The 24,914-nt window shown below is 34.1% G+C and overlaps 1 protein-coding gene across 1 annotated transcript in view; it reads left to right on the top strand.

The window, feature by feature from the left end:
- The first annotated feature begins 1,867 nt into the window (after nucleotides 1-1,867).
- red (LysM peptidoglycan-binding domain-containing protein red) overlaps nucleotides 1,868-24,914 on the top strand; it is a 42,909-nt gene continuing 19,862 nt past the window's right edge. Inside the window, exon 1 of the mRNA XM_073962098.1 lies at nucleotides 1,868-3,708. Coding sequence (XP_073818199.1) covers nucleotides 3,661-3,708 — 48 coding nt within the window. The 5' untranslated portion in view covers nucleotides 1,868-3,660. The remainder of the gene's footprint in view (nucleotides 3,709-24,914) is intronic.

The raw sequence follows: 24,914 nt of genomic DNA, 5'->3' as shown, positions 1-24,914 counted from the left end.
AATATTTTTTTAATTTCTAGAACTATCGCGGAAATGATCTTCTAGAAGTGTCGCTGGAGTGACTTCCAAGACGACACGCCGGCGTGGTTCATTTCTTCACAACGGTCACTTCAGGGTGACTTCTGCGACTATCGCCGCGACTGTTTTCATCGCCCTGGGCGACACGCCTAAGTCACTTCCGTGAAAGTTTTTGCTTGCAGGGATGTTGGATATCTTGTGAGAGAGAATACAGTCTTCGAGTTGTCGCGAGAGACTCAATGTTATGCCTCTTCTCTAATATCAGACTTCACACAGTATTTCACCCATTTCACAATTGTGGCCAGCAGGGTGTAACAGAAGGCATCCTTGCTTTACTTCCGCATTTGTGTAGTTTAAACACAGTTGGTTTATGTTCCCGTTGTGAAGAACTGACAGTTGTGCACCCTCATACATGGATCTTTTTATTGCGAATATTTTCTGTGGTACCTCCTTTTTGTTCAATGCTTCCCATATGGCAGGTCGGCTGATGGTGTCGAAGGCTTTCTTGAAATCGATTAACAGTAGATACAGGGGATTGCACAATTCTATAGATTGTTCATTATGACGCGTAGGGTATTGCCATGGTCCACACAGCTTCTATTTGATCTGAAGCCAGCTTGCTCATCTCTCAGTATGTTTTCCACTTGCCTTTGAATTCTTTGTATTGTATTATGGCTGCTTGTATCTTGCATATGGTGTTTCCAGTTGTTACAATCTTTCCAGTCGCCACTTTTGGGTAACTATTTAAACGATGTTTTTTTCCATGTTGGAGGCAGTCTTTCCTCATTCCTGGCTGATATGATGTGAGGTCGAAGTATCTGTTGCTTACTGTTTTGTTGTTCTATTGCCTCTTATATCTCGTTCAAGCCGGGAGGGTTATACGGTATATTGAACGTATTTTCCATTGGCGTTTAGTTATTTTCATTGGCGTTTCTGACGTTACTAATTTCTTCGAAATGATCTCTCCATCTTTGTATTTGTTTTAGTAGTCTACCATTAAGATATTTTACTGCGTGGCTCCGAGTAGACCTTCGATTTTTCAGACTATCGATTGTCCGGTGTAGCTTTCTCATCTTATTCTGACTAGCTGCTTCATTGGCTGTTTTTGCTAGATCTTCTAGGAACTATCTTTTGTATTTTCTTGTTGATACTGTTGTCTTGTGATATTGTTGTTGTGCATCTCAAGCTCACCTCTTTGAGAAATTAGGTTCCAACCATGGTGCAAGAACGAATGTGATATAATAATAACATCTGATGTCTTCATTTGCTGTCGAAACAAAATTTTAATTAAAGATAAATAACAAATATTTCGCTTCCATAATAAATATCTGTGTATAACATCTTTATGTAAGCTTCGCGAAGTCTATTTTACCGTTTTCTTCTAACTTTTGTGGATATTTCGCGCAACAAATGTTGAAATCTACGGTCTGATTTCGCCTTTTGTATCACCGTGTTAAATTCGCCATGGTTCCAACTATAAGTTGTACTTGTGTATTATTTTCACTTTACTTTATTTGCAGTGTATTATTAATTTCTTTGTTAAAAATATCAATTATGTTAAAATAGCTCTCGCCAAATACTAATGCTAGTTATTCTCATTGTTTTTAGTTCTATCACTCACTCTCAATTTCACTTATCTTCTTTCACTCTCTCCGTTTCCAGAGAAAATAATAAATACACAGAACTCTTTGTTGATAAAATGTGAATAAGAAGAAATACCAGCAGCAAAATGATAATAATGAAGTTTTATTATTTGTTTTGTAAAGAGTAGAAGGGGATGGGGAGGAGATGAGGAAAAACAAAACAACAGAAATCAAGCTGCCAAAACCAGCCATACACATGAAACACAGTCTATAACAACAACAAACAGCTGACTAGATTGCTGGCTGGCTGGTTGGGGCTGACTGAGTGGCTGCTTTTTGTTGCTGTTGAGGTATTGGTGTTGTTGTCGTTGACTGACTGGGGCTTGCTCTGATGATGGTTGGTGTTAAAGTTAGTTACCCCACATAACAGTCAAGCAGTCAGAAGTAGTCGCTAGCCAAAAGCGAATGGTGAACGAAGAAGTTTTCAAAGCTGTGCGCGCGCTTAAATCGAATGTTTTACAACAGATATTTTTTGGTGGAATTGTTAACGGTTTTAAACGGTTAAAGGAGCCCCAAATATAGAACGGTTAAATTTGGAACAAAACATTCGTTGTGGTCGTACGAAACAGCAAAAAAAGAAAATTAAAAACGTCTTCCATTGAGAAAAAAGAAAAAAAATCAAATTAGTGCCTTATTTTTGATTAAAGAAATGAAGAAAATACCTCCAACAAAGTGATTGTAAATAGAAGCCTATGGAATTTGAAAGAAATTTATTAACAAGTGTATAAAACAAAATTTGCAAAAATAACAACAAGAACAACAAACAACGATATTTGAATGCCATATCTAGTATTAGTAGCAAATAACAAAAAAGTAACAGTCCAGCCGCCGCCGTTTTTATGGAAATCGAAAATATCAGCATTTAATCGTCCAATTTGATAATACGTGTACAAATTGACATTTCTGGTGGATTGTTTGCATATTTCAAATAAGAAAAAAAATCCAACATATAAACATCACGTTTCAACGTTTATTTGAATTTTTTTCATAACAACAAAAAAACTAAAGCACTGATACAGCAACAACAACAAGAACCATATAAACATTCACATTGTTTTATTGGCATGCAATGAATTTTGCACAGAAACAAGAATAGCAGGCAAAAGCCAATAACAACGACACAATAATAATAGTAATCAACAACAACTGTACTACAATTATAAGTGTATACAAGAAATAAAAGGGATTTCATGCAAGAACTACAACAACAATAAAAAGGAGTAAAGACCTGTCTGCATACCATATGTCAAAAGATATTTTTGGCCCCCCCAACACTACTGAATGTTAATTGACAAACAAAGAGATTAACAAGGAGAGTAGCCCCAATACTAAAACACTCTCACTAAGTCCATTGCACAACATAAACTCTGCATTGCATTTGCAACCAACGAAGAAGAAGAAGCCATTTGTCTTTTTTATCATTTTGCAAGCCATTCTTTTTTCTCCACTTAAGTCAGCTTAAGAAGACAAAGACCTTTGGTAGAATAAAATAAAAAAGGCAAGCAAGCACGTAACAACAAGTCCAAGCCCAATAACATTCACAAGTTAAAACTTTGCAAAGGCCAAATAGATCTGTACTAAAAGAAGAACAAGAACAACAAAGTGAGTGGCAAAGAGTGTACACAAAACAAGTAAAGTTTGTTGCCAAGTCCATAAGTCACATACTACAGAAACAACAGAAGAAAAGCAACAACCTCATATTTGGAGACAGGCACACTTCGCTCCAAAGCAAAAAAAAAAAGCAGACAGCCAGCCAGTAAGTGGAAGACACACAATAACAATAATCAACAACAAACGCCATTGTGACGTGCTAAAAATAAACTTACCCTACCCTAACTATTGGTGGTTTGTGTTAAGCTTGCAATATACATATGAGCACAAGGGACACTGGCTCTTCTTGATTTTGCAAAAGCAAGCACAGCAACAACAACAAAAGGCATCATAAACAGCAACATTATTATCACACGCACACAGGCAGCTCATCTTAATCATCATCATCATGGATTACTTTGTAAAGGCCTATAAAGATTGGAAACTGCATTCCCAGGTAAGAACAAAAAAACAAAAACAAAATATACATAGCTACAAAGCTTTTTGACTTAAACGTCTGTTTATTTCTTATAGTAACATTAATTTTTATCTGTAACACCTCACAAAACGCAAACACTTGGGGATTGCGTTCCAAAAAAACAAAAAAAAAAAACGTTCAACCATATTAAAATTTATTGCCATAATATTTTTAACGGGTAAAATTACCTTAACCGCAGTTGCGTTGAAGCTTACCTAAATTGTTTTTGCAAATACAAAATGATCGACAACAACGTCATTGGGTGGTGGTAGCCTACCAACCAGCATCATGTGTTATTGAGTACAACCTTCTTGGAAGGTTTTCCATTTCATGGGAAATATGAAATTCCATAGTTAAGTGGTTTGTGGCTTTTCTTTGACAGCCTAGATTGCGATTCTTATACCACCACAGATAGATGATTCACCAATTTGAGATCACAGAAGACGACGAAGAAGAAGAAAAACCCCCAAAACAGAAAAGAAAGTCATTGTACTGAACCAGTTTTATTTATTTTTTTGAGGATTGGGAAATTTTCTACCGACAGATACAAAGCCAGTTAGGCATAAGAAACTCGATTTCGTATAATTAAGTACGCTTGGTTTTGAAATTATCAAAATACATTTAATTAATGAGTATGCGTGTATTTTTTGAACTTTGAATCTCCTCCACACTCTGAACGATATGAAGTACCCCCAAAAAGATGTTATCGTTTTTATTCAGCAGTCATTAAGTCTGTCTGTTGACAGCAAATTCTTGCTGGCCAAATTACTTCTAGGAAGCACTTGTAACTCTTCTTCTTCCTGAAAACAATCAATCAGCTGTTCTTAATTATTCGGTGATTTATGTTTGTGAAAATTAAAAAAAAATTTTATTGTGGAAATAGCAATCATAATTGTATTGGTTTTTCGGAGAACAAAGTTGCAAAGTGGAAAAATCCATTTTTGGGTCATTTTCTGTATTGTTAAGTCAGCTGATTGCTTGCTGGTTTTTGCTGGGAAGGTGTCTGTTTACGTTTTACAATTTCCTTGTAAAAGAGAATAAAAACTCCTTACTCTCTGAGAAAGTTCTTGCTGGGAAAGTAACCAGACAGACCTAATCCTGATTCATTGCAGCAAAAATACTAATTACAAACATCTTACTGACCCATTATTTTTATAAGGGCATATCCCTCGAAATAGGTGGCTATTTTATAGCAAGGCATTTTGACTAGTTAGAAATATCAAAAAAAAAAAAAAACAAAAATATTTTGCAAAATAAAGCGAATCCTACAATATTTTTTGCACAATTAAATAACACTGTGCAACATTTTTAAGGTGATCTTGTGCAAACAATTCGAACTGAAGATTTTTTGAAAGTACAGACCCAAACGCCAAGAAACCCTAGTTGGGTTTTGTTGTGTCAGACCATCTCGGATTTTATGGCCCCATCTAAACATGGTTAAATATTGAGTTTTTAAAGAAATTCGGGCCTATATCTCTGAAACCAATGCGAATCTTCTTCTGACCTCTGAAGCAAATTTGTAGATAAGGACAAGAAAACAATATTTGGAGAAATAACGAACTCGAAAAACCACATTTATTGCCTCAAATTTCAAAATATATGCAAAAATACCACAATTTTTATACATTTCGCACCGTATCTCCAAAACCGTTAATTTTTTCTGAATATTTTCTTTTGCAAAAATATTCCCTGGAATGTAATACACAACTCTTCAGAACATGTCATTGTTGTAAAATGCCTCTGTCCCGTTGTTTTCAGTACATTTCTCAACGACGATTTAATAAAAATGTCAATAATGTAGTGAAATCCGAAATGCGAGAATAAACTGTTGGTGTGAACTGTGTTTGAAATACGTGTTGTAAAAGATATGATGCAAAATACCGCTGAAACAACATGAAGTAAGCAGTTTAGAGTTTCAGAATGTTCTAAAGAATTGTTGAGAACTTTATTTGGAAGATTTTTGCAAAAGGTTACTTGGTTCAACTCCCAATAGTTTAGCCGATACTGACCAGAATTTCAGCAATTATGTAAAATTTTCTATATTTTATAGATTTTGATGCCCTAGATGGAGTTTTTCTTATGTGGTTTCTACAAAAGATAAGTTCTACTAGTTTATGGCTATAATATTGCTAAAGACAGCAAGGCCAAATTCCTATTCGTTTCTGGGATAAAGGCCTGATAAATGCAAAAAAGTGTAGATTTAGCCCGTTTTAGATGAGGCCATAAAATTCGAACTGGATCTGACAGGACAAAACCCAACTAGGGTTTTTGTAGTCTAAATATGTACTTTCAAAAAATTAATACTAGAAGTTGTTTGCATTTTCAGTGTTGCATAGTGTAACAAAACGTAGAATTCAACAAATTCATTTAAATTATTAAATTAATGCTCTCTTCCAGAACCTGCAAGAAACTACTAGTTTTTACTACGATAACATTTTTTCCTTTATGTTATCCGGAAAAATAGTAAAAATTAGTAGATTCTTGCAGTTCTGGAACAGACCGTTAGATATATTATTTTAAACAATTAAATCATGTTTGACAGCTCTTGGTACCGTTAACTGGACTGATTTGGGCACCTGTATGATTGTGCCATGTCTGTTAGCCATTAACATATCGCACCTTTGCAAGAAAATTCTTATTTTTACAGTGTTTTATTTAATTTGCTTTGGTCCGTTTAGTTCAAATCTTACTTACTTAGCTGGCCCATTACAGAACATTTGTTCCATAGACCGAACTAAGAAAAGATCTCTAATTCTCTCAATTTCTTGCTTCGCACTCTGGAATACCGCTCCTTTTCATCTCATCATCCACTTGTTTGCGCCATCTATTACTTGGCCTGCCAATTCTGCGTGCACCGCCAAGTGGTCCGTATTTATACGCCTTTTTAGCGGGTTCATCATCGCTCATTCTTATTATATGGCCTAGCCAACGCAATCGCTGCATCTCGATACGTTTATCAATATTGATGTCGTATAGCAGATACAGCTGAACCACGCATGCGACGTCGATATTCACCGTCAACGCAGATTGGTCCGTAGATCTTTCGAAGAATTTTTCTCTCAAACACACCAAGCACTGCCATGTCTACTTGCGCGGGTAGTATCAGTGTTTTGCTGAGCGTTATTTTTGTTTGACGAGATGTGGCTTTGTTTTTAAACTGGTTACTTAAACCAAAGTAGCATCTGTTGGACAATACAATTCTTCTTTTTATTTCACAACTGATGTCGTTTGTTGTGTTTACGGAGGTGCCGAGGTAGACGAAGTATTTTACTACCTCGATATTATAGGAACCAACTTCCACAGTTGGTCCGAGCTCAATGGACGCATTGCGCGTCGACACCATCTACTTGGTCTTCTCACCGTTTACCGCCAGACCCACTTTAGCAGATTCTCCTTCGACCTTCATAAAGGTATCAGTTACTTCTTTTACTGATCGGCCTAGGGATAGGTAATGGAAAGCAATAATCGATTTTTCGACATTATGGTCTAAAACTAAAAATGCGATTTTCGGTCTTGCGATTATTTCAGTTGTCTTAAAACTCGACTTTCGACTTTGTCATAACCGTAGAAAATCGATTATAATCGATTATTCGTCGATTTTCGAGTTTTCTTTTGAAACTGTAAAACCGCCAAAAGTGTAAAACCGCCAAGTCAACAATCTATGGGCAAACTCGAAAATCGATCACAAGATAATCGATCATGCGATTTTTCCTCCAAACAAAAGTCGACTACGATTTTTAGATTTTTGACTGCAAAAAGTCGATTAATCGATTAACCGAAAGTCGACTTACCTATCCCTAGATCGGCCCATGATGTCTATATCATCAGCATAAGCAAGTAATATGCTGTTTATATTAGAGCTTTTTGCAGGGTTAACCTTCTTTATGAGGATTTGTTTGAAATATAAGCAATGGAATTGACATTTAAAACCCAGTCGGTTTGTTAAATCCGGTTATATATAAACGGGGTATAACATGTGACTATTGGTGTATATTGTGCCACTTCTTTTGACGTTTGCCTCTCGTATAACCTTTTCCAGCAGGATGTTGAAGAGATCACACGATAGGCTGTCTCCTTGTTTGAAACCTCTTTTGGTACCAAACTCTTCGGAGAGGTTCTTTCCTATTTTAACTGAGGACCTCGTGTCAGTTAAAGTCATTTTACAAAGCCGGATGAGCTTTGCGGGGATATCAAATTCAGACATGGATTGGAATACCTTTGAACGCAGCGGGCTGTCGAATCGACAAAAAGGTGGTAGGTGTCGATTTGCATCTCTTGGGTCTTCTCCAGGATTTGCCGCAGGGTAAATATCTGGTCAATGGTGGACTTGCCAGGTCTAAAGCCGCATTGGTATGGTCCAATTATCTCGTTGACCATAGGCTTTAGTCGTTCGCACAATGTCCCTGACACGATCTTGTAGGCAATAGGGAGCAGACTTTTGCCCCTATAGTTAGAGCATACAGTCTGATCTCCCTTCTTGTGGACAGGGCACAGGATACTCAGGTTCCAATCGTCGGGTACTCGTTCTTCCTGCCAGATTGTGCTAACTAGGTGATGAATACACCTTATCAGCGTGCCGCCTCCGGTTTTGAACAGCCCCTGCTGCCTTATTATTCTTCAGCCGATTTAATGCTGTCTTTACCTCATCTTGGCTGGGCGGTATACATTCAATACCATCTTCTGGGATTGGGAGTGTGATATCTTCGTCGTCTTCGCTGCTATTGGATACCAATAGTTTTGAAAAATGTTCTTTCCATATCCTGAGTATACTATCTGTATCACTTACCAAATTACCTTGCTGGTCTGTACAGGAGGATGTGCCTGTACCAAAGCCATCAGTTTGATGCTTGACTCTTTGATAGAATTTTCGGACTTCATTCTGGCTCACACTCCCGCTTTTCCATCTCTCTCTTTTTCCTATGGAAACGACGTTTCTCCTCTCTCCTTTTCTCCCTGTATCTCTCGTGCGCTACGCGTTGCTACGGATTGTAAAGTAGCCCTATATGCGGCATTTTTTTACGGTGGCAGCACGACTCTCCTGATCATACCATGGATTCCTTGGTGGAGGTCCCTGGTATCCAAGTATGGATTTTGCGGCTGTTTGCATGGAGTGGGCAATGCTTTGCCATTGCGCTGATATGTTATCGGGATGAGGAGTGCTTTGATTAAGCAATTGGGCTAGTTGAGTGGAATATGCTGTGGCTATCTATTGTGATTGCTGCTTACCGATGTCTAACTTTCGTGTTGTGTCTGTTCGTACTTTGTTTGCTACGTTTAAGCGGGTGCGTACTTTTGCTGCAACAAGGTACTGTTCCGAACCAATGTTTCCGCCTCGGAAAGTTCGTACATCCAACACGCTCGATGAATGTCTTCCATCTATCACAACATGATCAATTTGATTTCTTGTTTTCTGATCTGGAGACAAACCAAAACCAATATGGAGTACATTTTTTCCTATAGCTCCCATATAGCGGTACCACCCCATTTAGTTAAAATCTAGAAACTCATTTTTAACAAAGTTGCAGTTGACCTATCGAACTGAAACTTTGCACACTTTTCAGATTTGTATGACAATACATGGATATGCGCCCAATTTTTCCTACAGCCCCCATATAGCATTTCCAATGATACAGACATTTCCGCTCCAAAAATTGTTGACGTAGGTGCAGGTTTTGGTATAGCCACCATATAGTGGTACCACCCGATTTCAAGTGTTTTAAGGATTTTATCTTAATTTTTATCCAGAATTGGTTGTGACTTGGCATTTGGAGTTCCACTTTGGTACAGAAACTTCCCCACCAAAAATTATACGCATAAGTCCAGGTTTTGGTATAGCCTTTATATAACGGTACTGCACGATTTCAGGCATTTTAAAGTTTTTATCTAAAATTTTCGGCCAAAATTGACTATAATTTTGTTCTCAGTGGTCAAAAAAATTTATTTACTAAAAAGTTAAAAATAAAAAATAATTAAAAAAGTTAAGTTTCAGTGCTTTATTTAGAAATGCAATCAATAAAAATATATTCTTTCTCATGATGGAATCTCTCAAATATAATGCTTGTATTTAAATTATTTTTTTTAGTATTTTGTTTATTGATGTTTGACACTTTTTAATAGATCGGCACCATGGCACACTTACCAATGTAGTGGTATCACACCAAGGGCTGGATTCTTGTTCTATGAAAAATATTTTTGTTGTAATTTCCCCAACAACATAAAGAATATTTTGACATGACATATTCAAAATTTTACGATACCACTACCTTGGTAATTGTACCCTGACTGGAACATGTGAACTTCTCAAAAACTCATATTTTGATGCAAAATATGAAAAAAACTCAAAGGTTAAATATTACCTTGAATTCCGATGCAACTAGACGAATTTGTATTTGTTTAATGTATCGGAAAGCTGATTGCGTTATCTGAAAATATCTCTATCCGTTCAAAAGTTACATAGTTTTGGCCAGGAAAAAAATATTCTGAACCACTGTGCGCCGTGAGATTGTGGGAATCCTCATTTAGCGCCACCTTGCGACAAAATCATTTTCATCCCAGGTAGGCCCTTTCTATTATAATTACAACGATGTATATTTTTTTGTCCAGGAAATACATATATACTTCCCCAAATATAGTCCTCGAATGTTTCACCAAAACTCTAAACTGGACTTAAGTTTAGCATCGTATGGAAATTTTATTATGAAATTTTGTGGGGAGATTAGTACTGGAAAGTGTTGTCGTTATAGTTCAAATATTTCAAAAGAAATTACTTAATTATCTTGGCCTCAAAATATCTATTCCGAGTCCCCACTGTGTGTCGTGGGATATTTGACCATATGAACTATATCATGACGTATTTATAACTTACTTAATTTGAAAATTGTCAAATTCTGACTTACTGAAAATTCCCCACACAGCTTTCAAAACTAATAATCGGCTACTTCCGTCTCAATGGTGTCGAAAAGTACATTTTTGAGTAAGAAACAAAAAAACCGCTGTTGTTTGTTGCCATACAAAAATAGACAGTTATTTTGTTTTTATTTTAACAACAAACAAATCTACTCTGATCTATTCAATCGGTGATGATGATGATGATCAGAATGATGGTGCAAACGCAGACGTCATCAATCCATTCACAAAGATCGTGACACATTTGGTGGCTTGACAAGTTTTTGGGATTACCGTATGATTTTAGAAGTAGAGGTGAGAGAGTGAATGAAAAAAATAAAACCAGCCAAAAAAAGTTGTTCTTATTCCATTTTGTGTTTTTTGTTTTTTCTTTTAAAGTGCTTTACTTTCATCAGTTTCTGTTAGTTGCTGTTGATTGCAATGAAAGTTGTTGTCAGTTATCAATACAAAAAAATAATATTATTTTTTTATGGTGTTAATGGAGAACAATGGAAATTCTGTATAGGTACGCCATACATGAACTGAACTCAAAAACTTCATGGCCATCTGGTTAATGATTGTTAAGATCGAGGAATGGCCACAGAGACATTGAAACAAAAAAGAACACAAACAATAAGAAACATGTTACCATTAAGAAAGAAACTACTTGTTACAGAAAGCGAATAGAACACGCTGGACAGCCAGCTGTCGTTAAGAATTAAACTAATACCCAAGCTACAGCTGAACTTGTCTATAACAAACTTCACTATTAGGAAAAATTCTCTATAAGGAATTGTTTTATAGACCAAACATATGATATTTTACACAAAATTATCTCTCTATCTCTTTCTAACGTATGAACGTTTTGCTCCCAATAGCTTCGTTTTAGCGAAGTTTGACTGTACTTTGAAAACAAAAAACAATTTATTGTAGCAATCGAGGAAACCACTTCATGTTCTAATTGTTTTGACGACAACAAATGATGCTGGGTCGATCACCCACCTGAATAGCAAAAAACCAAAGGGTACACAAGTTTACTCTAAAACCGGATTTCATTTGTAGTAAATATTTGAAACGGATATGAATATTAATATGGGAAAATACAGCATGCAAGCCAACGCTAACTTTTGTTGACTTGTGATACTTATTATAATTGCCATAAAAATCATAGCAAATTCACAATTCCGTAATAGTTTTATGGCCCACAAATAAGGCATTAATGATTTTATTTTAATTATTCATTTAATATTTATACGAATATGGGTTAGTAAAGGGACCTCCTCATAGTCTGGGTACTAAATGAGAATATAGACTGCAAAAAACCAGCTGACAATGCTTAGAAGCTGATAATAACTGGGTCGTAAAGCATTTATTATCTACTATGGTTAAGCCGATAAAACCATAATTTAGTTAATGATACCATCATCCATCTTCCTATCCTATAACACGTTTACCAACAACATGTCACAAGGATCATAAACAATATGACATCAGATCAACAGGTGTTATCAAATGATGCCAGTTGGTTTGAATTCATATTTTTGCGAACATTAATGTTTTTATTTTTTTGATAAAAAAAATCACAAAGAGAAGGAGCATGTGCACTGAAAAAATAAAATTTATATTTTCGTTTAGCTCTCTTCTTCTTTTTTAACAATTTAAGGTAGACCACCCCTGCTGTATATTATTATTATTTTACTGCCAAGAGAATTCTAGTAGAATCATAAATTTCAAATCTACATGTGTTAAGTTGATAATGCGAAGCGATAAAGACCGGGGGTTGTTCACATATGCTTTAAAGGCCCCCACATTAGAACAAAGGAATAAATAAAATAATAATAACAAATGCATAATAACACACTGTTGGGACCAAAGCTATATTGTAGTTTATGAGGGAGCCAGTGTGGTGCAATTGTAAATACGTCTTCCACCCAGATGGTCTGCGGTACAATCCCTGACCAGAACATAAACATTTTCGGAGGGGGGAAAACTCCTCATTGCACAGTGGTTCCGCCCTTGGACAAAAATTGAAAAATTGATGGCGACAAATTTGATTGCGATTGAAATAAATATTCTCTAAACATGTAAAATTTTTAACATCCAGCATTATTTTTGTAAATTTACAGCGGTTATATGCCAAGTTAAGCCAAAGATGTTGTGATTTGTATGTGAGGCCTTAAAAACGAAAAATGCCTTTAAAATCGTCAAAATTCCGAAAATCGGGAGGTACGTTTATATGGGAGCTATACCTAAACATGGACCTATACTGAACATTGAATCGGTTGGAAAATGTAGGTAAAATGGTCAAAATTTCGAAAATCGGGAAATACGTTTATATGGGGGCTATTCCTAAACGTAGACCGATATTGACCATTTTTTGCATGGAAGTATTTGGTACACTCAGAACTCAAAATGCCGAAGTACAGCCAAATCAGTTGGAAAATTTAGCTTAAATTGTCAAAATACCGAAAATCTGAGGGTACATTTATATGGGGACTATACCTAAACGTAGACCTATATTGAAAATTTTTTTGTAAGGAGGTAGTTTATTCACTCAGAACTCAGAATGCAAAATAACATCCAAATTGGTTGGTAAATTTGGCCAAAATTGTCAAAATACCAAAAATCGGGAGATTTCTATGGGAGCTATACCCAAATATGCCAAATATAGACCTAGATCCACTAAAAATGGTTTTCTATATTTTTGGCTTGTTATAAAACTACGTTTAAAATTTGGAGGCGGTAGCTCGATTAGAACTATTTTTGGCACTCTTTTCCATACAAGTGGGACCACTGTGCAGTGTAATGCTTGCATTTCCTGAGTATTTCAGTAATGAAAAACTTCTCTACAAGTGGTGTCTTAACCCTGCGTTTACAAATGACAGGACAGTTGACTTCATGTATTGATTGTCAAAATCCCACAACTTGCCTGTGTGACGTAGGCGTCCAGACAACTGCGAAAACAGTTGTATAATTATGAATGAAAATTAACGATTTCTTTTTGTTTTCCATTCACATATTTTGTTTTGTACATATTCTTTTGTTTTTTAGCACATTTGAATTATCATCTCACTTCTTTTTCACAAAAATGTCAAAAATTTGTTAACCCGGCTGTCTGTGAAAAACTGATGAACAGCTGAGAGACAAACGACAAATGTATGCATGTGTTAGTAAATCAGAGTTGTATTTAAAGATAAACTGTCTGGTGTAAACGCCTTGTAAGTTGTATTTGAAGATAAACTGTCTGGTGTAAACGCCTTGTAAGTCACGCCGTACCAGTCGGACTCGGCATTAACCAGTAGTAGGGCACTCATTGATATGAGAGAAGTCTCCATTAATCCTTCGGTGATGTTGTGGGAAGATATCGCTCATTTACTCAAAGAATGGCACAACTCAAAAAATGCCTTTTACGAGTTAGCAATTTATATTTTTTCTACGACTTCTACTTTATCTTGTACCAAATTTTTATGTTCATATCTCTAAAACTCAGACTTTATGAAACATTAAAACACTCCAATTCATGCTGGATCTTGCACAGAAATTTAGCACTGTGTAATAATTCTTTTTTCATTTGGGAAGTCAAATTTCATTCGGCAACTTAAAACGTCTTTTTCTTGAAACTGAATTTTTTTAAGATGTGGCACTCTTTGAATAAATGAGCGGTATGTATGCAGTTCATTTTAACCATAGCTGTGTTCCTTTACTTACCTGAGGATACCATTTTTACCACCTGTTACCATTTTTGACCTGCAAAGCGTTCCTTAACCCCAAAACGTGATAAAACTGGCAGCAATTTTTAAGAGAGTCAGAGAGGTCACATATGCCTTTCTCTTCTACCACAGGCTACCAGACATGGTGGAATAAGAAGGTGTTACATCAAATCATGTTAAACGTCAAATTTGCTTACAATAATGTATTTAGGGTGCCACCGTGGTGCAATGGTATGCACGCCCGCCTTGCACGCAGAAGGTCGTGGGTTCGATTCCCCGGCCAGGCAACATCAAAAATTTCGAACGGTGGCAAAATACCCCTCAGTAATGTTGGCGACATTTCCTGAGTATTTCAGCCTTGTATAACTTCTCTACAAGTGGTGTCTTAGACACGCCGTTCGGACTCGGCGATAAACAGTAGGTCCCATATCATTGAGCTAAATATGAATCGGGGTGCACTCATTGATATGAGAGAAGTCTCCCTTGTCCCGTATGGGATGTTGTGGAACAATGTTTTTTTTTTTAATGTATTTCTGTGAATTGCTTGTTTACATTTTGTATGTGATTTTATTCACAATACCGCATTTTGACGACTGGTATGAAGATCAGCTGTTTTTGGCGCTACACCTTATTATTCCACCATGCTACCAGACAAATTTCTGCAGGTAAAAAATGGTAGAACTGATTTTTCGACATTTGTTCGATGATTAATGTTCGATGATGATCAAAAGGCGAACGTTGAGGAAAACAGAATCAAAAACTGTAAAATAAAAGAAGAAAATTGATTTTGTATGTTTCTTTTTGACATTGCTACCATTTTTTGAGTTACAAATTTCGGTAAAATTCAAAAGCTTATAATTTCGGTAATTAACGATATTTTTCAGTAAGTTTTATTCTCTTTTGCAAGAAATTTTTAAAAACTAACAGACACCTCCCCAGCAAAAACCTGCAAGCAATCAGCTGACTTGCCAAAACAGAACAATTAGTCCGCCAATGAAGGAAACAAAGGAAACAAAAATGTTGTATTTTAATAAAAATAAAAAAGAAAAGGATCCAAAAATGGATTTTCCGCTTTGCAACTTTGTTCTCCGAAAAAACAATAAAATTAGGCTTGCTATTTCCACAATAAAATTGTTTTTATTTTCACAAACATAAATCAACGAAAAATTAAAAACAGCTGATTGATTGTTTTCAGGAAGAAGAAGAGTTACAAGTTCTTGCTAGAAGAAATTTGTCCAGCAAGAATTCGCAAACTCTCAGTAAAAGTACTGTCAAAATGTCTCGAGATTCGATTCGAGAAATCGCTCTCTTTTGCCGACTTTTTGTGTTAACAGACGACTTTCAGCAACAATTGGTACAGACTGTTACAAGTTTTAGGATAACCAGACAGACCTAATGTTGTATTTTATTAAAAATAAATAAAATAAAATGACCCAAAAAATAAAAAAATAAAATGACCCAAAAATGGATTTTATGCACTTTGCAACTTTGTTCTACAAAAAATAATACAATTAGACTTGCTATTTCCGCAATAAAATTGTTTTTAATTTTCACAAACATGAATCAACGAAAAATTAAAAACAGATGACAGATGTGGCAAAACTGGAAGCAATTTTTAAGAGAGTGAGAGAGGAGAGAGAGCGAAAATGGCTTTCTCTTCTACCACAGGCTACCAGCAAAATTTCTGCAGGTAAAAAATGGCAGAACTGATTTTTCGACTTTTGTTTGACGATTATTTCACAATGAAGAAGAAAATGGACGAAAAAGAGAAGAAAAAGTCGAACGCTGACAAAACTAAATTAAAAACTGTGAAATAAAAGACGAAAATTGATTTTTTTATGTTTCTTTTTGACGTTGCTGCCAGATCTACCATTTTCCGTTCCTTTACTTTTCTGGTAAAAATGTTCATGACAGAGGAATTTTGAGCAATTTTGACACTTTTCTCTTTTACCACTCTTACCATTAAAAAAGTAAAGGAACAAAGCTATTGTTACAAATTTTAGTGTAACCAGACAGACCACATGTTTCACATCCATTGCAGTCGAATATTCGATTTTTTTCATATTTGGGATCGCCATATTTTACGAGTTACCGTGCTCACTATTTAGGGGAACATTTTTGAACTTGGTGGAAGAGGTATCCGATGTTGATTTAAGTTTGTGTAAAATATTACGAGATGCAAAGTTTGGACCTAATCGGTTGATCCGTTTGAGAGTTATCATGCGACTACAGTCGACTTCAAATTGTTTGAAATGGATTTCGTCCAAGATTATCCATTCGTGAAAAGATTTAATTTTGTAAGGCAAATCTGGTCAGATTTAGTTCACTCAAAGCTATAATGTAAACTTGCTATAATTTTACCTTTTACGCTGCCTCTCCAATCTGGAATAGCATGTTTTCAGTTATTAACTTTTCAATGTGAAAGTAAAATAAAAACAATTAAATTCCTATGAAATATAGAGCAATGAATAATGACAAACTTTAATCTAACAACGAATAAAAAAAAACTAATATTTATATTATGAAAAAATTGTATGAAAATATCTGAATTATTCTCAAATCTTTTAGACAAACATAAATTATACTTTGGCAAATGTTAAACAAAAGAGATAACAACTAAATTATTTATTCTTAACTCATCAACTTCACAATTCGGAAGGGGAGGGAAGCTATCTACTTTGTGATCATGATGAGGATGATGATGAGTCCATCACATTATCTGGTTAAACATTCATACTGCATAATAAAAATAATAATAATATTAGACATACATACAAACACTTGTATGTATGTTAATACATATCTACATAATTAGAAAAATTTCGTTGTGTTTATATTTTACCGCATTATAAAAACAAAACAAAAAGCCTGAAAATTGAAAAAAATATGAAACACATATTTTGTTATGAGCTTTCATTCATTTTGAATCTTTATCTTAAAGAAAAAAGGAATGAAATTGTGACATTGTTATTGTTATCAAACATGTGGGTGTTTTTTTCTTCTTCTTTGTTTTAATAAACGTTTTTAAAGAAAGGAGGCAATTCAAAGAAAAAACGAAGTATTTTTAGAAATCAAAGTCGATTTTGCTGGGTTGTGATATTTTCAAACTTTAGAAGGAAAATAGAATCTTGGTGATTAAACAAATAATGAACTCTGAAGACCTTCATATGGTGGTACAAAAAAAATTGGCTAAGGAGATTTCGTGTCCAGACACATAAGGCTAAGGATATAATAAATAATAGTACATTTATATATAACCGGATTTAATAAACCCACTCGGTTTCAAATGTCAATTCCTTTGCGTATACGTCAAATAAATCCTCATTAAGAAGGTTAACCCTGAGAAAGGCTATAAAATAAACATGGCATAAGTTTTTTAAAAAATTGGCATTAAAATGAAAACAATTCCAAACACAGTTTAAAAAAAAATTCGTTACTACTGACTCACACATCAACCACCCTCCCCCACTATTTCCATTATATTTACCTACTTCAGATGTCTTGAACTCACTTATCATTTAATTATATCAAAACTTAACAAAAGAATATAAACATAATAATAAATATGACAAGCAATTTTTGTGGAGTCTTAATTTTATTGTTGATATCAGCCGATATTTTGATTAGTTGTCAAAATCACATCAAAATTATACGGAAATATTCGAATCGTCATCATTATTGCTCAGAAAGGGGAAACAATTATGAATGAATCAAAACAATATCTAAAACCCCAAACCGGAACAAAAGATTTTGTGACCGACCAACACGAACGAAACAGTAATTCTTCTAATCGATCAAAAGGCGGAATTTCATTTCATCAAATTTATTGGACTATTCACTCGAATTGTTTACACCAAAACATATTAATCAATTTAAAATTAAATTTTTTTATCGAATTTATTTGAGTTCATAAAAATGGTTAGTTATAGACAACTCGCCTGGCTGTCTAAGTGGAATGTTCCATTAGAGTGGACACAAATGTTGTTGTGTTGTGTTCCATTGATAAGATTAAAACACATGCACAGTAGTTAAATACATGTGTTTGCTGTGCCTCCCACAAACATTTATGGAAAATTCCTGTCATCACCGATTTCACGGTCATTGTGGAATAATGCTAAGTTTACATTTACGAAATCCACTCGATTTCAACTGTCAATTCCATAGCTCAAACGTCAAATGAAATCTCATCTGGATTTCATTTGACGTTTAACCTATGGATTTGACAGTTGAAATCGAGTGGATTTCGTAAATGTAAACCAAGCATAAGAAGGTGTTACATCAAATCATGTCAAACGTCAAATTTGCTCACAATAGGTCTGTCTGGTTACATTCCCAGCAAGAATTGTCGAGCAAGAACTTTCTCACAGAAAATTGTAAAAAGTAAACAGACACATTCCCAGCAAAAACCAGCAAGCAATCAGCTGACTTGCCAAAACATAACAATTTGTCCGCCAATAAAGGAACCAAAGGAAGCAAAAATGCTTTGTCCATGGTGGACATCAAATCATGTCAAACGTCAAATTTGCTCACAATAGGTCTGTCTGGTTACATTCCCAGCAAGAATTGTCGAGCAAGAACTTTCTCACAGAAAATTGTAAAAAGTAAACAGACACATTAAGCCTGTCTGGTTACTTTCCCAGCAAGGATTGTCCAGCAAGAACTTTCTCAGAGAGTAAGGGGTTTTTATTCTCTTTTGCTAGAAAATTGTAAAAAGTAAACAGACACCTTCCCAGCAAAAACCAGCAAGCAATCAGCTGACTTGCCAAAACAGAACAATTTGTCCGCCAACAAAGGAAGCAAACACGTTGTATTTTATTAAAAATAAAAAAGAAAATGAAACAAAAAAGTATTTTTCCACTTTACAAATTTGTTCTCCATAAAACAATACAATTAGACTATGTTATTTCCACAATAAAATTGTTTTTAATGTTCACAATCATAAATCAACAAAAAACTAAAAACGGCTGGTTGTTTGTTTTCAGGAAGAAGAAGAGCTTGCAAGTGCTTGCTAGAAGAAATTTGTCCAGCAAGAATTTGCAAGCTCTCAGTGAAAGAACTGTAAAATGTCTCTCTCGAATCGCTCTCTTTTGCTGTTTTTTTTTTTTGTGTTAACAGACGACTTCCAGCAACAATTTGTACAAATTGTTACAAATTTTAGGGTAACCAGACACAGCTATTCCCAGCAAAAACCAGCAAGCAATCAGCTGACTTGCCAAAACATAACAATTTGTCCGCCAATAAAGGAACCAAGGAAATGTTTTATTTTATTAGAAATAAAATAGAAAATGACCCAAAAAAGGAATTTTTCCACTTTGCAACTTTGTTCTCCAAAAAACCAATACAATTATGCTTGCTATTTCCACAATAAAATTGTTTTTAATTTTCACAAACATAAATCACCGAATAATTAAAAACAGCTGATTGATTGTTTTCAAGAAGAAGAAGAGTTACAAGTGCTTGCTAGAAGAAATTTGTCCAGCAAGAATTTGCAAACTCTCAGTAAAAGAACTGTCAACATGTCTCTCTCGATTCGATCTCTTTTGCTGGCTTTTTGTGTTAACAGACGACTTCCAGCAACAATTGGTAAAAATTGTTACAAGTTTTAGGGTAACCAGACAGACATAATAATGCATTACTGTGAATTGCTTGTTCACAAGATTCAAGATTTCAAGATATATTTTATTGAGGCTTTTACAAAATTATAAGGAAAAGCATTTTGACAACTGGTATGTTTTTGGCGTTACACCTTATTATTCCATGATTGTGCCTCATTGAAATAATAGCGGTATTCACCCATGGTGGTAAAGTGGTATTGTAGATCTTTTACATGTTGTTAAAACACACTTTACACTTATGCTTGGTTTACATTTATGAAATCCACTCGATTTCAAATGTCAATTCCTTTGCGTATACGTCTAATGAGCAATGGAATTGACAGTTGAAATCGAGTGGATTTCGTAAATGTAAACCAAGCATTAATATGTTTTATAAAACTTGCTTCATTTAAGTTGTCAATTCCATACAATATCTGTCAAATAAATAACGTAAACTCCCAAAACACCCGTTTTAAGTGTAAGTGTAAAATGCATTTAATATTGTAGATCTACAACTAGAGGTGGCAAAAAATCGATAGCGCTATCGATAATATCGATTACTATTTAAAAATTCAATATCGATAGATAGTTTTGCCTATCGATATTATCGAAACAGAAATCCCCAACCTAAAATTCATTGAAATAAATAGAAATTTCGATGCTTTTCGGTTTTGTGTGTGTGTGAGAAAGTAAGTCCGTAGTTACACGTACACATTTTCGGTAAAATAAAATGTATTTTTTACATATTTTATAAAATAAAAGCAGTTGTTTATTCTCCTTTACATTTCTGTGAACTACTTTTGTATAATTTCAAGAAAATCATTGACATTTCCGCCATTTTAATCTCCAAATTAATGGCGATGACAACTTAATAATATCGATAGTAATCGATATTTTAAAACATTATATCGAAAATATCTAATGTTGGGAATATCGATGGTTTGCCAGTTTTAGACTACAACTGTTTACAATAGGTCTGTACGATAACCCAAAAGTCTGTACAAATTTGTAAAAACTTTTACAAAATGCTGTTCGATAACAAACTAGTAAAGTAAAAGAGAGAGAGTTTGGAGACAATAGTGAGAGAATTTTGGAGAGCTTTGGAGAGTTTTGTTTACAAGTTTTTGCAAGGAAAATTTTTCCTTTGATCAGCTGATTTAAATTCGAATGTTTTGTGGCGGACTTCTTGGCAAAAACATAAACAAACGTTTGGTTATTAAAATAAATAGAAATAAAAAAGGGAAACATTATTAAATAAATTATGGAAAACGATAATGTAAATAAAATAACTTATTTTGTAGATTGTGGTGACTACTTTTTTAATTTATTATTTATTTATTTAATCTTTTCCGCCAACATTTTCTTCTTCTTCTTCAAATCACCTAACTTCTTGCAAGTTTTTACAAATTACTGTTTGATAACAATCTGCAAATTTTTAGCTTCGAGAGAGTAAAATTGGCGGAGAGACGTTACTGAGAACTTGCTGAGTACTTGCAAGTACTTTTCACTTGCGAAGTTATCGTACAGACCTAATATCACAACAACAAAATACACGAAAGTTTAGTAGGTGTAGAACAGCTGATTGTTTTGTGAATTTTATGTCGGAGTTTTGTTTAGTGGTAGAAAAATGGGAAAAAAAAGAATAAAAGAATGGAGGCCAAGAAAAAACAAATTTTTAAGAAAAAAGTGTAATAAAACTGATTCTAAAAATATACTATGTTTACATTTACGAAATCCACTCGATTTCATCTGTCAATTCTCATATGAAATCGATTGGATTTAGATTTGACGTTTGAGCAATAGAATTGACAGTTGAAATCTAGTGGATTTCGTAAATGTAAACATATGTAGGTATAGACTGATGATGATGGTAAGATATTTTAATTTGTTTACAATATTCACAAAAAACATTGCTAAATTAGAAATGAAATTTTGATTTTTTTTCTCAACACTTTGACTTTCTAGGAAGAAAAAACTTAAAAAAAACGTTATTCCAGATCTAATAGTACGTTTATATATAACCGGATTCAAATGTCAACTCCTTTGCGAATACGTCAAATAAATCCTCATTAAGAAGGTTAGCCCTGCAAAAGGCAATAATATAAACATGGCCTTAAACTCGTTGCAACAATTCGGCTTAAGATACAAGTGTTATAAGCTTTGTTCCTTTACTTTTTTAATAGTAAAAGTAGCAAGAGAAAAAACTGCCAAAATTGCTCTCACGAAAAAAGTTTTGCTCAAAAGTAAAGGAACGGAAAAACAGTAGATCTTGCAGCGATGTCAAAAAAACAAACATGGCTACTTCAAAAAAATAACAACAAACAAAATAAATGCCACTGTTTTTTATTTTTTGTTTCATTGGTTTATTTTTTTATTATTTATACTTATTTTATTTTATTTCTTCTTATTTTGCTTTGACAGTGCTCCTTGTTTTTTTCTTTTGCCTTAATTGTCAATTAAATGTCAAATCAACAGTTTGACAGATTTTCCACTTTTTACACCACGAAATTTGTCGAGCAGAAAATAGTAAAAGAGAAAGCCATTTTGGCATGGTCTCCCTTAAATTTTGCTTCAAGTTTTACTACTTTTTGGGGTTAAGGAACGCTTTCCGAGGTAAAAATGGTAAAAGTGGTAAAACTTTAAGAAACTTTAACGTAAAGGAACAAAGCTATATTTAGGTCATCTAAAAACATAAGGGAGGAAGGAATGAGCTTTCTCTCATGAATTGTTACACTGTTTGCCTCGAGAGCCAATAAAGCTGTGTTCCAGAACTAAAAAGTTTTTACAATTTTTACGACTTTTACACATTTTACTCGAAAAAGCGTTCCCGTACACAAAAAAGTTGTAAAATGTTCACTTCTCTTTAAACAAAAATGGCGTTGAATGACGCTCTCTTTAAAAACTTTTTACACGACAAATTTGGGCGAGTAAAAAAATAGTAACATGGTTGCCGGCGTCTGATTGGCTGATACGCCGACTTTGACATTTGTTCCAGTTTTTTTGACGTATTTTCCATTTTTCCGTTCCCGAACTATTTCAAAAAACTTGTGTGTGAAAACAAATTTTTTGCAGTTCTCTCTTTTACGAGTTTTACTATTAAAAAGTACGGGAACGAAGCTTAAATGTGCACACCAACATTCAACATTTGTAAACGACTCAGCTGAATTTTGTAGTTGACCTAATTATAGCACATTTACATCATACCCGATTAAAATTTATTTTTTTTCCCGAAAGGTGTAAATTAGGTTTTAGTTGTTTTACAACAATCACCTTGTTGCCTGTCTGGCAAATTCATTATTAAACTAATTATTTTCCGAACAAAACCCCGATTACAAAATTTTGACAAGATTATTGTTTATTATTAAGTAATTTATCATATTTCCAAAATGTAGCATATCATTAAGATATTCAATCCTGCATTATGTTGATTAATCCCTACTTTACAAAAAATGGGACAAAAAATTAATTTTTGAACAATTAAATCAAAACACATGTGTCAAATTTTTACGCCACTGTGACATTTACCCATCAATTAGCAGAGGAAATATTTGAGTTTTCGTTTTTTTTTTGTTTCTTCGTTCATAATTAATAATTAAACATTGCTAATTTAGAAATGAAATGTTGATTTTTTTCTGAACACTTTGACTTTCTAGCAAGAAAAAAATGACAAATGATGAATTGTCATTATTGTTGCTGAAAAAATAATGTTTTTATTTATTTGTCAATCATCATACATATATCTGGTTAATGTTTTTTTGTATATTTCCTTTATAACAACAACAAGGTGACAGCTGAAAGTACTTGAATTGGTGGCATTTAACAATATGCCGCGGCGATACGCACCTTTTGTTGTTGGTTTGAATGTGAAACACAAAACCCCCCCTCTTTCTCTTTATTGATGAAATTAATGGAACTTGTTAATTATTCCCCTAAACTGATTAGAATCTAAATGGAAGTTTGTCTGGTTCACTTTTGTCACCAAGTGAAATCACATCCTACATCACACCACCAAGTGCCTGTCAATGAAAGTGTGTGTCTGTTTTTACCCTGACTTATTTAATGTGGGCTAAGTTAACACAAACACCCCCATTGTTCTTCTGAGGTGTGATTATTGTGATTTCCTGTTAACATAATAGCGGCATTATTTATTTACATATTTAGTTTTTATATTTGTATAGTTGTTTTTGTTTTACTTGTTGCCGTTATTGTCTACTGCTACTACTCATTCATTCACATAATGTTGAAAACAAATCACTTGCGTATTGACTTAACTAGTTCATGTATCATGAATTAAACAAAAATCTCAAAAATCTCTCGTATATCAACAATGTATGATCATATTTATAGTTAAAGACATATACATATATTGTTTATTTATATACAATTTTGTATGATATGTTTATTTAAAAGAAAGATTATTAATAATATATATGAAATATATATTCATTACTTGCGTTGAAATGCCGCGTATTAAGGTTTTGTGAAGGTCCAGTCGGGCGTATACGTTGTGTCAACAATAATACGCAATGATGTACATCAGGTATTTTTAAAGGAGAACCAAAAAAACTATGAAATCAAATTATGTTTCCAATATTTCCGCATAAATTTTTTGATAACTTTCTGGCCTAACAATAAAACCGTGAATATTTACCATCAAAAATAGGTTTATTGTTTATATGTATACATAATTCCGCTTTTTGCCCCCTTTTTATGTACCTTAAACATTATATTCTAGGTGTAATTTAATACGCTTAAATTTGAACTTTCCCAATTTGCCACTTAATTAGCATATGATTCATATTTTGATGCAGTGGGAAATTCAGTTCAATATACACATGTATTGTATTAAGTGAGAAATAAAAGCGAGTTCACGTGACATTCATAGGTAAAATACAACAATTGTTTAATGTTAATAACCCTATAAACGAGGCTCAGGTAAAATAAAGCCAAGTTTAGATTAGAGCTTTTTCCCAGGATAATAGTACGTTAACATATA

The sequence above is a fragment of the Musca autumnalis genome, unplaced genomic scaffold, assembly GCF_047663935.1.
Source record: "Musca autumnalis isolate F117 unplaced genomic scaffold, ASM4766393v1 scaffold_1, whole genome shotgun sequence".
Taxonomy (NCBI): Eukaryota; Metazoa; Arthropoda; class Insecta; order Diptera; family Muscidae; genus Musca; species Musca autumnalis.
The sequence above is the reverse complement of the archived record's forward strand: the minus strand, read 5'-3'. Positions and strand labels throughout refer to the sequence as shown.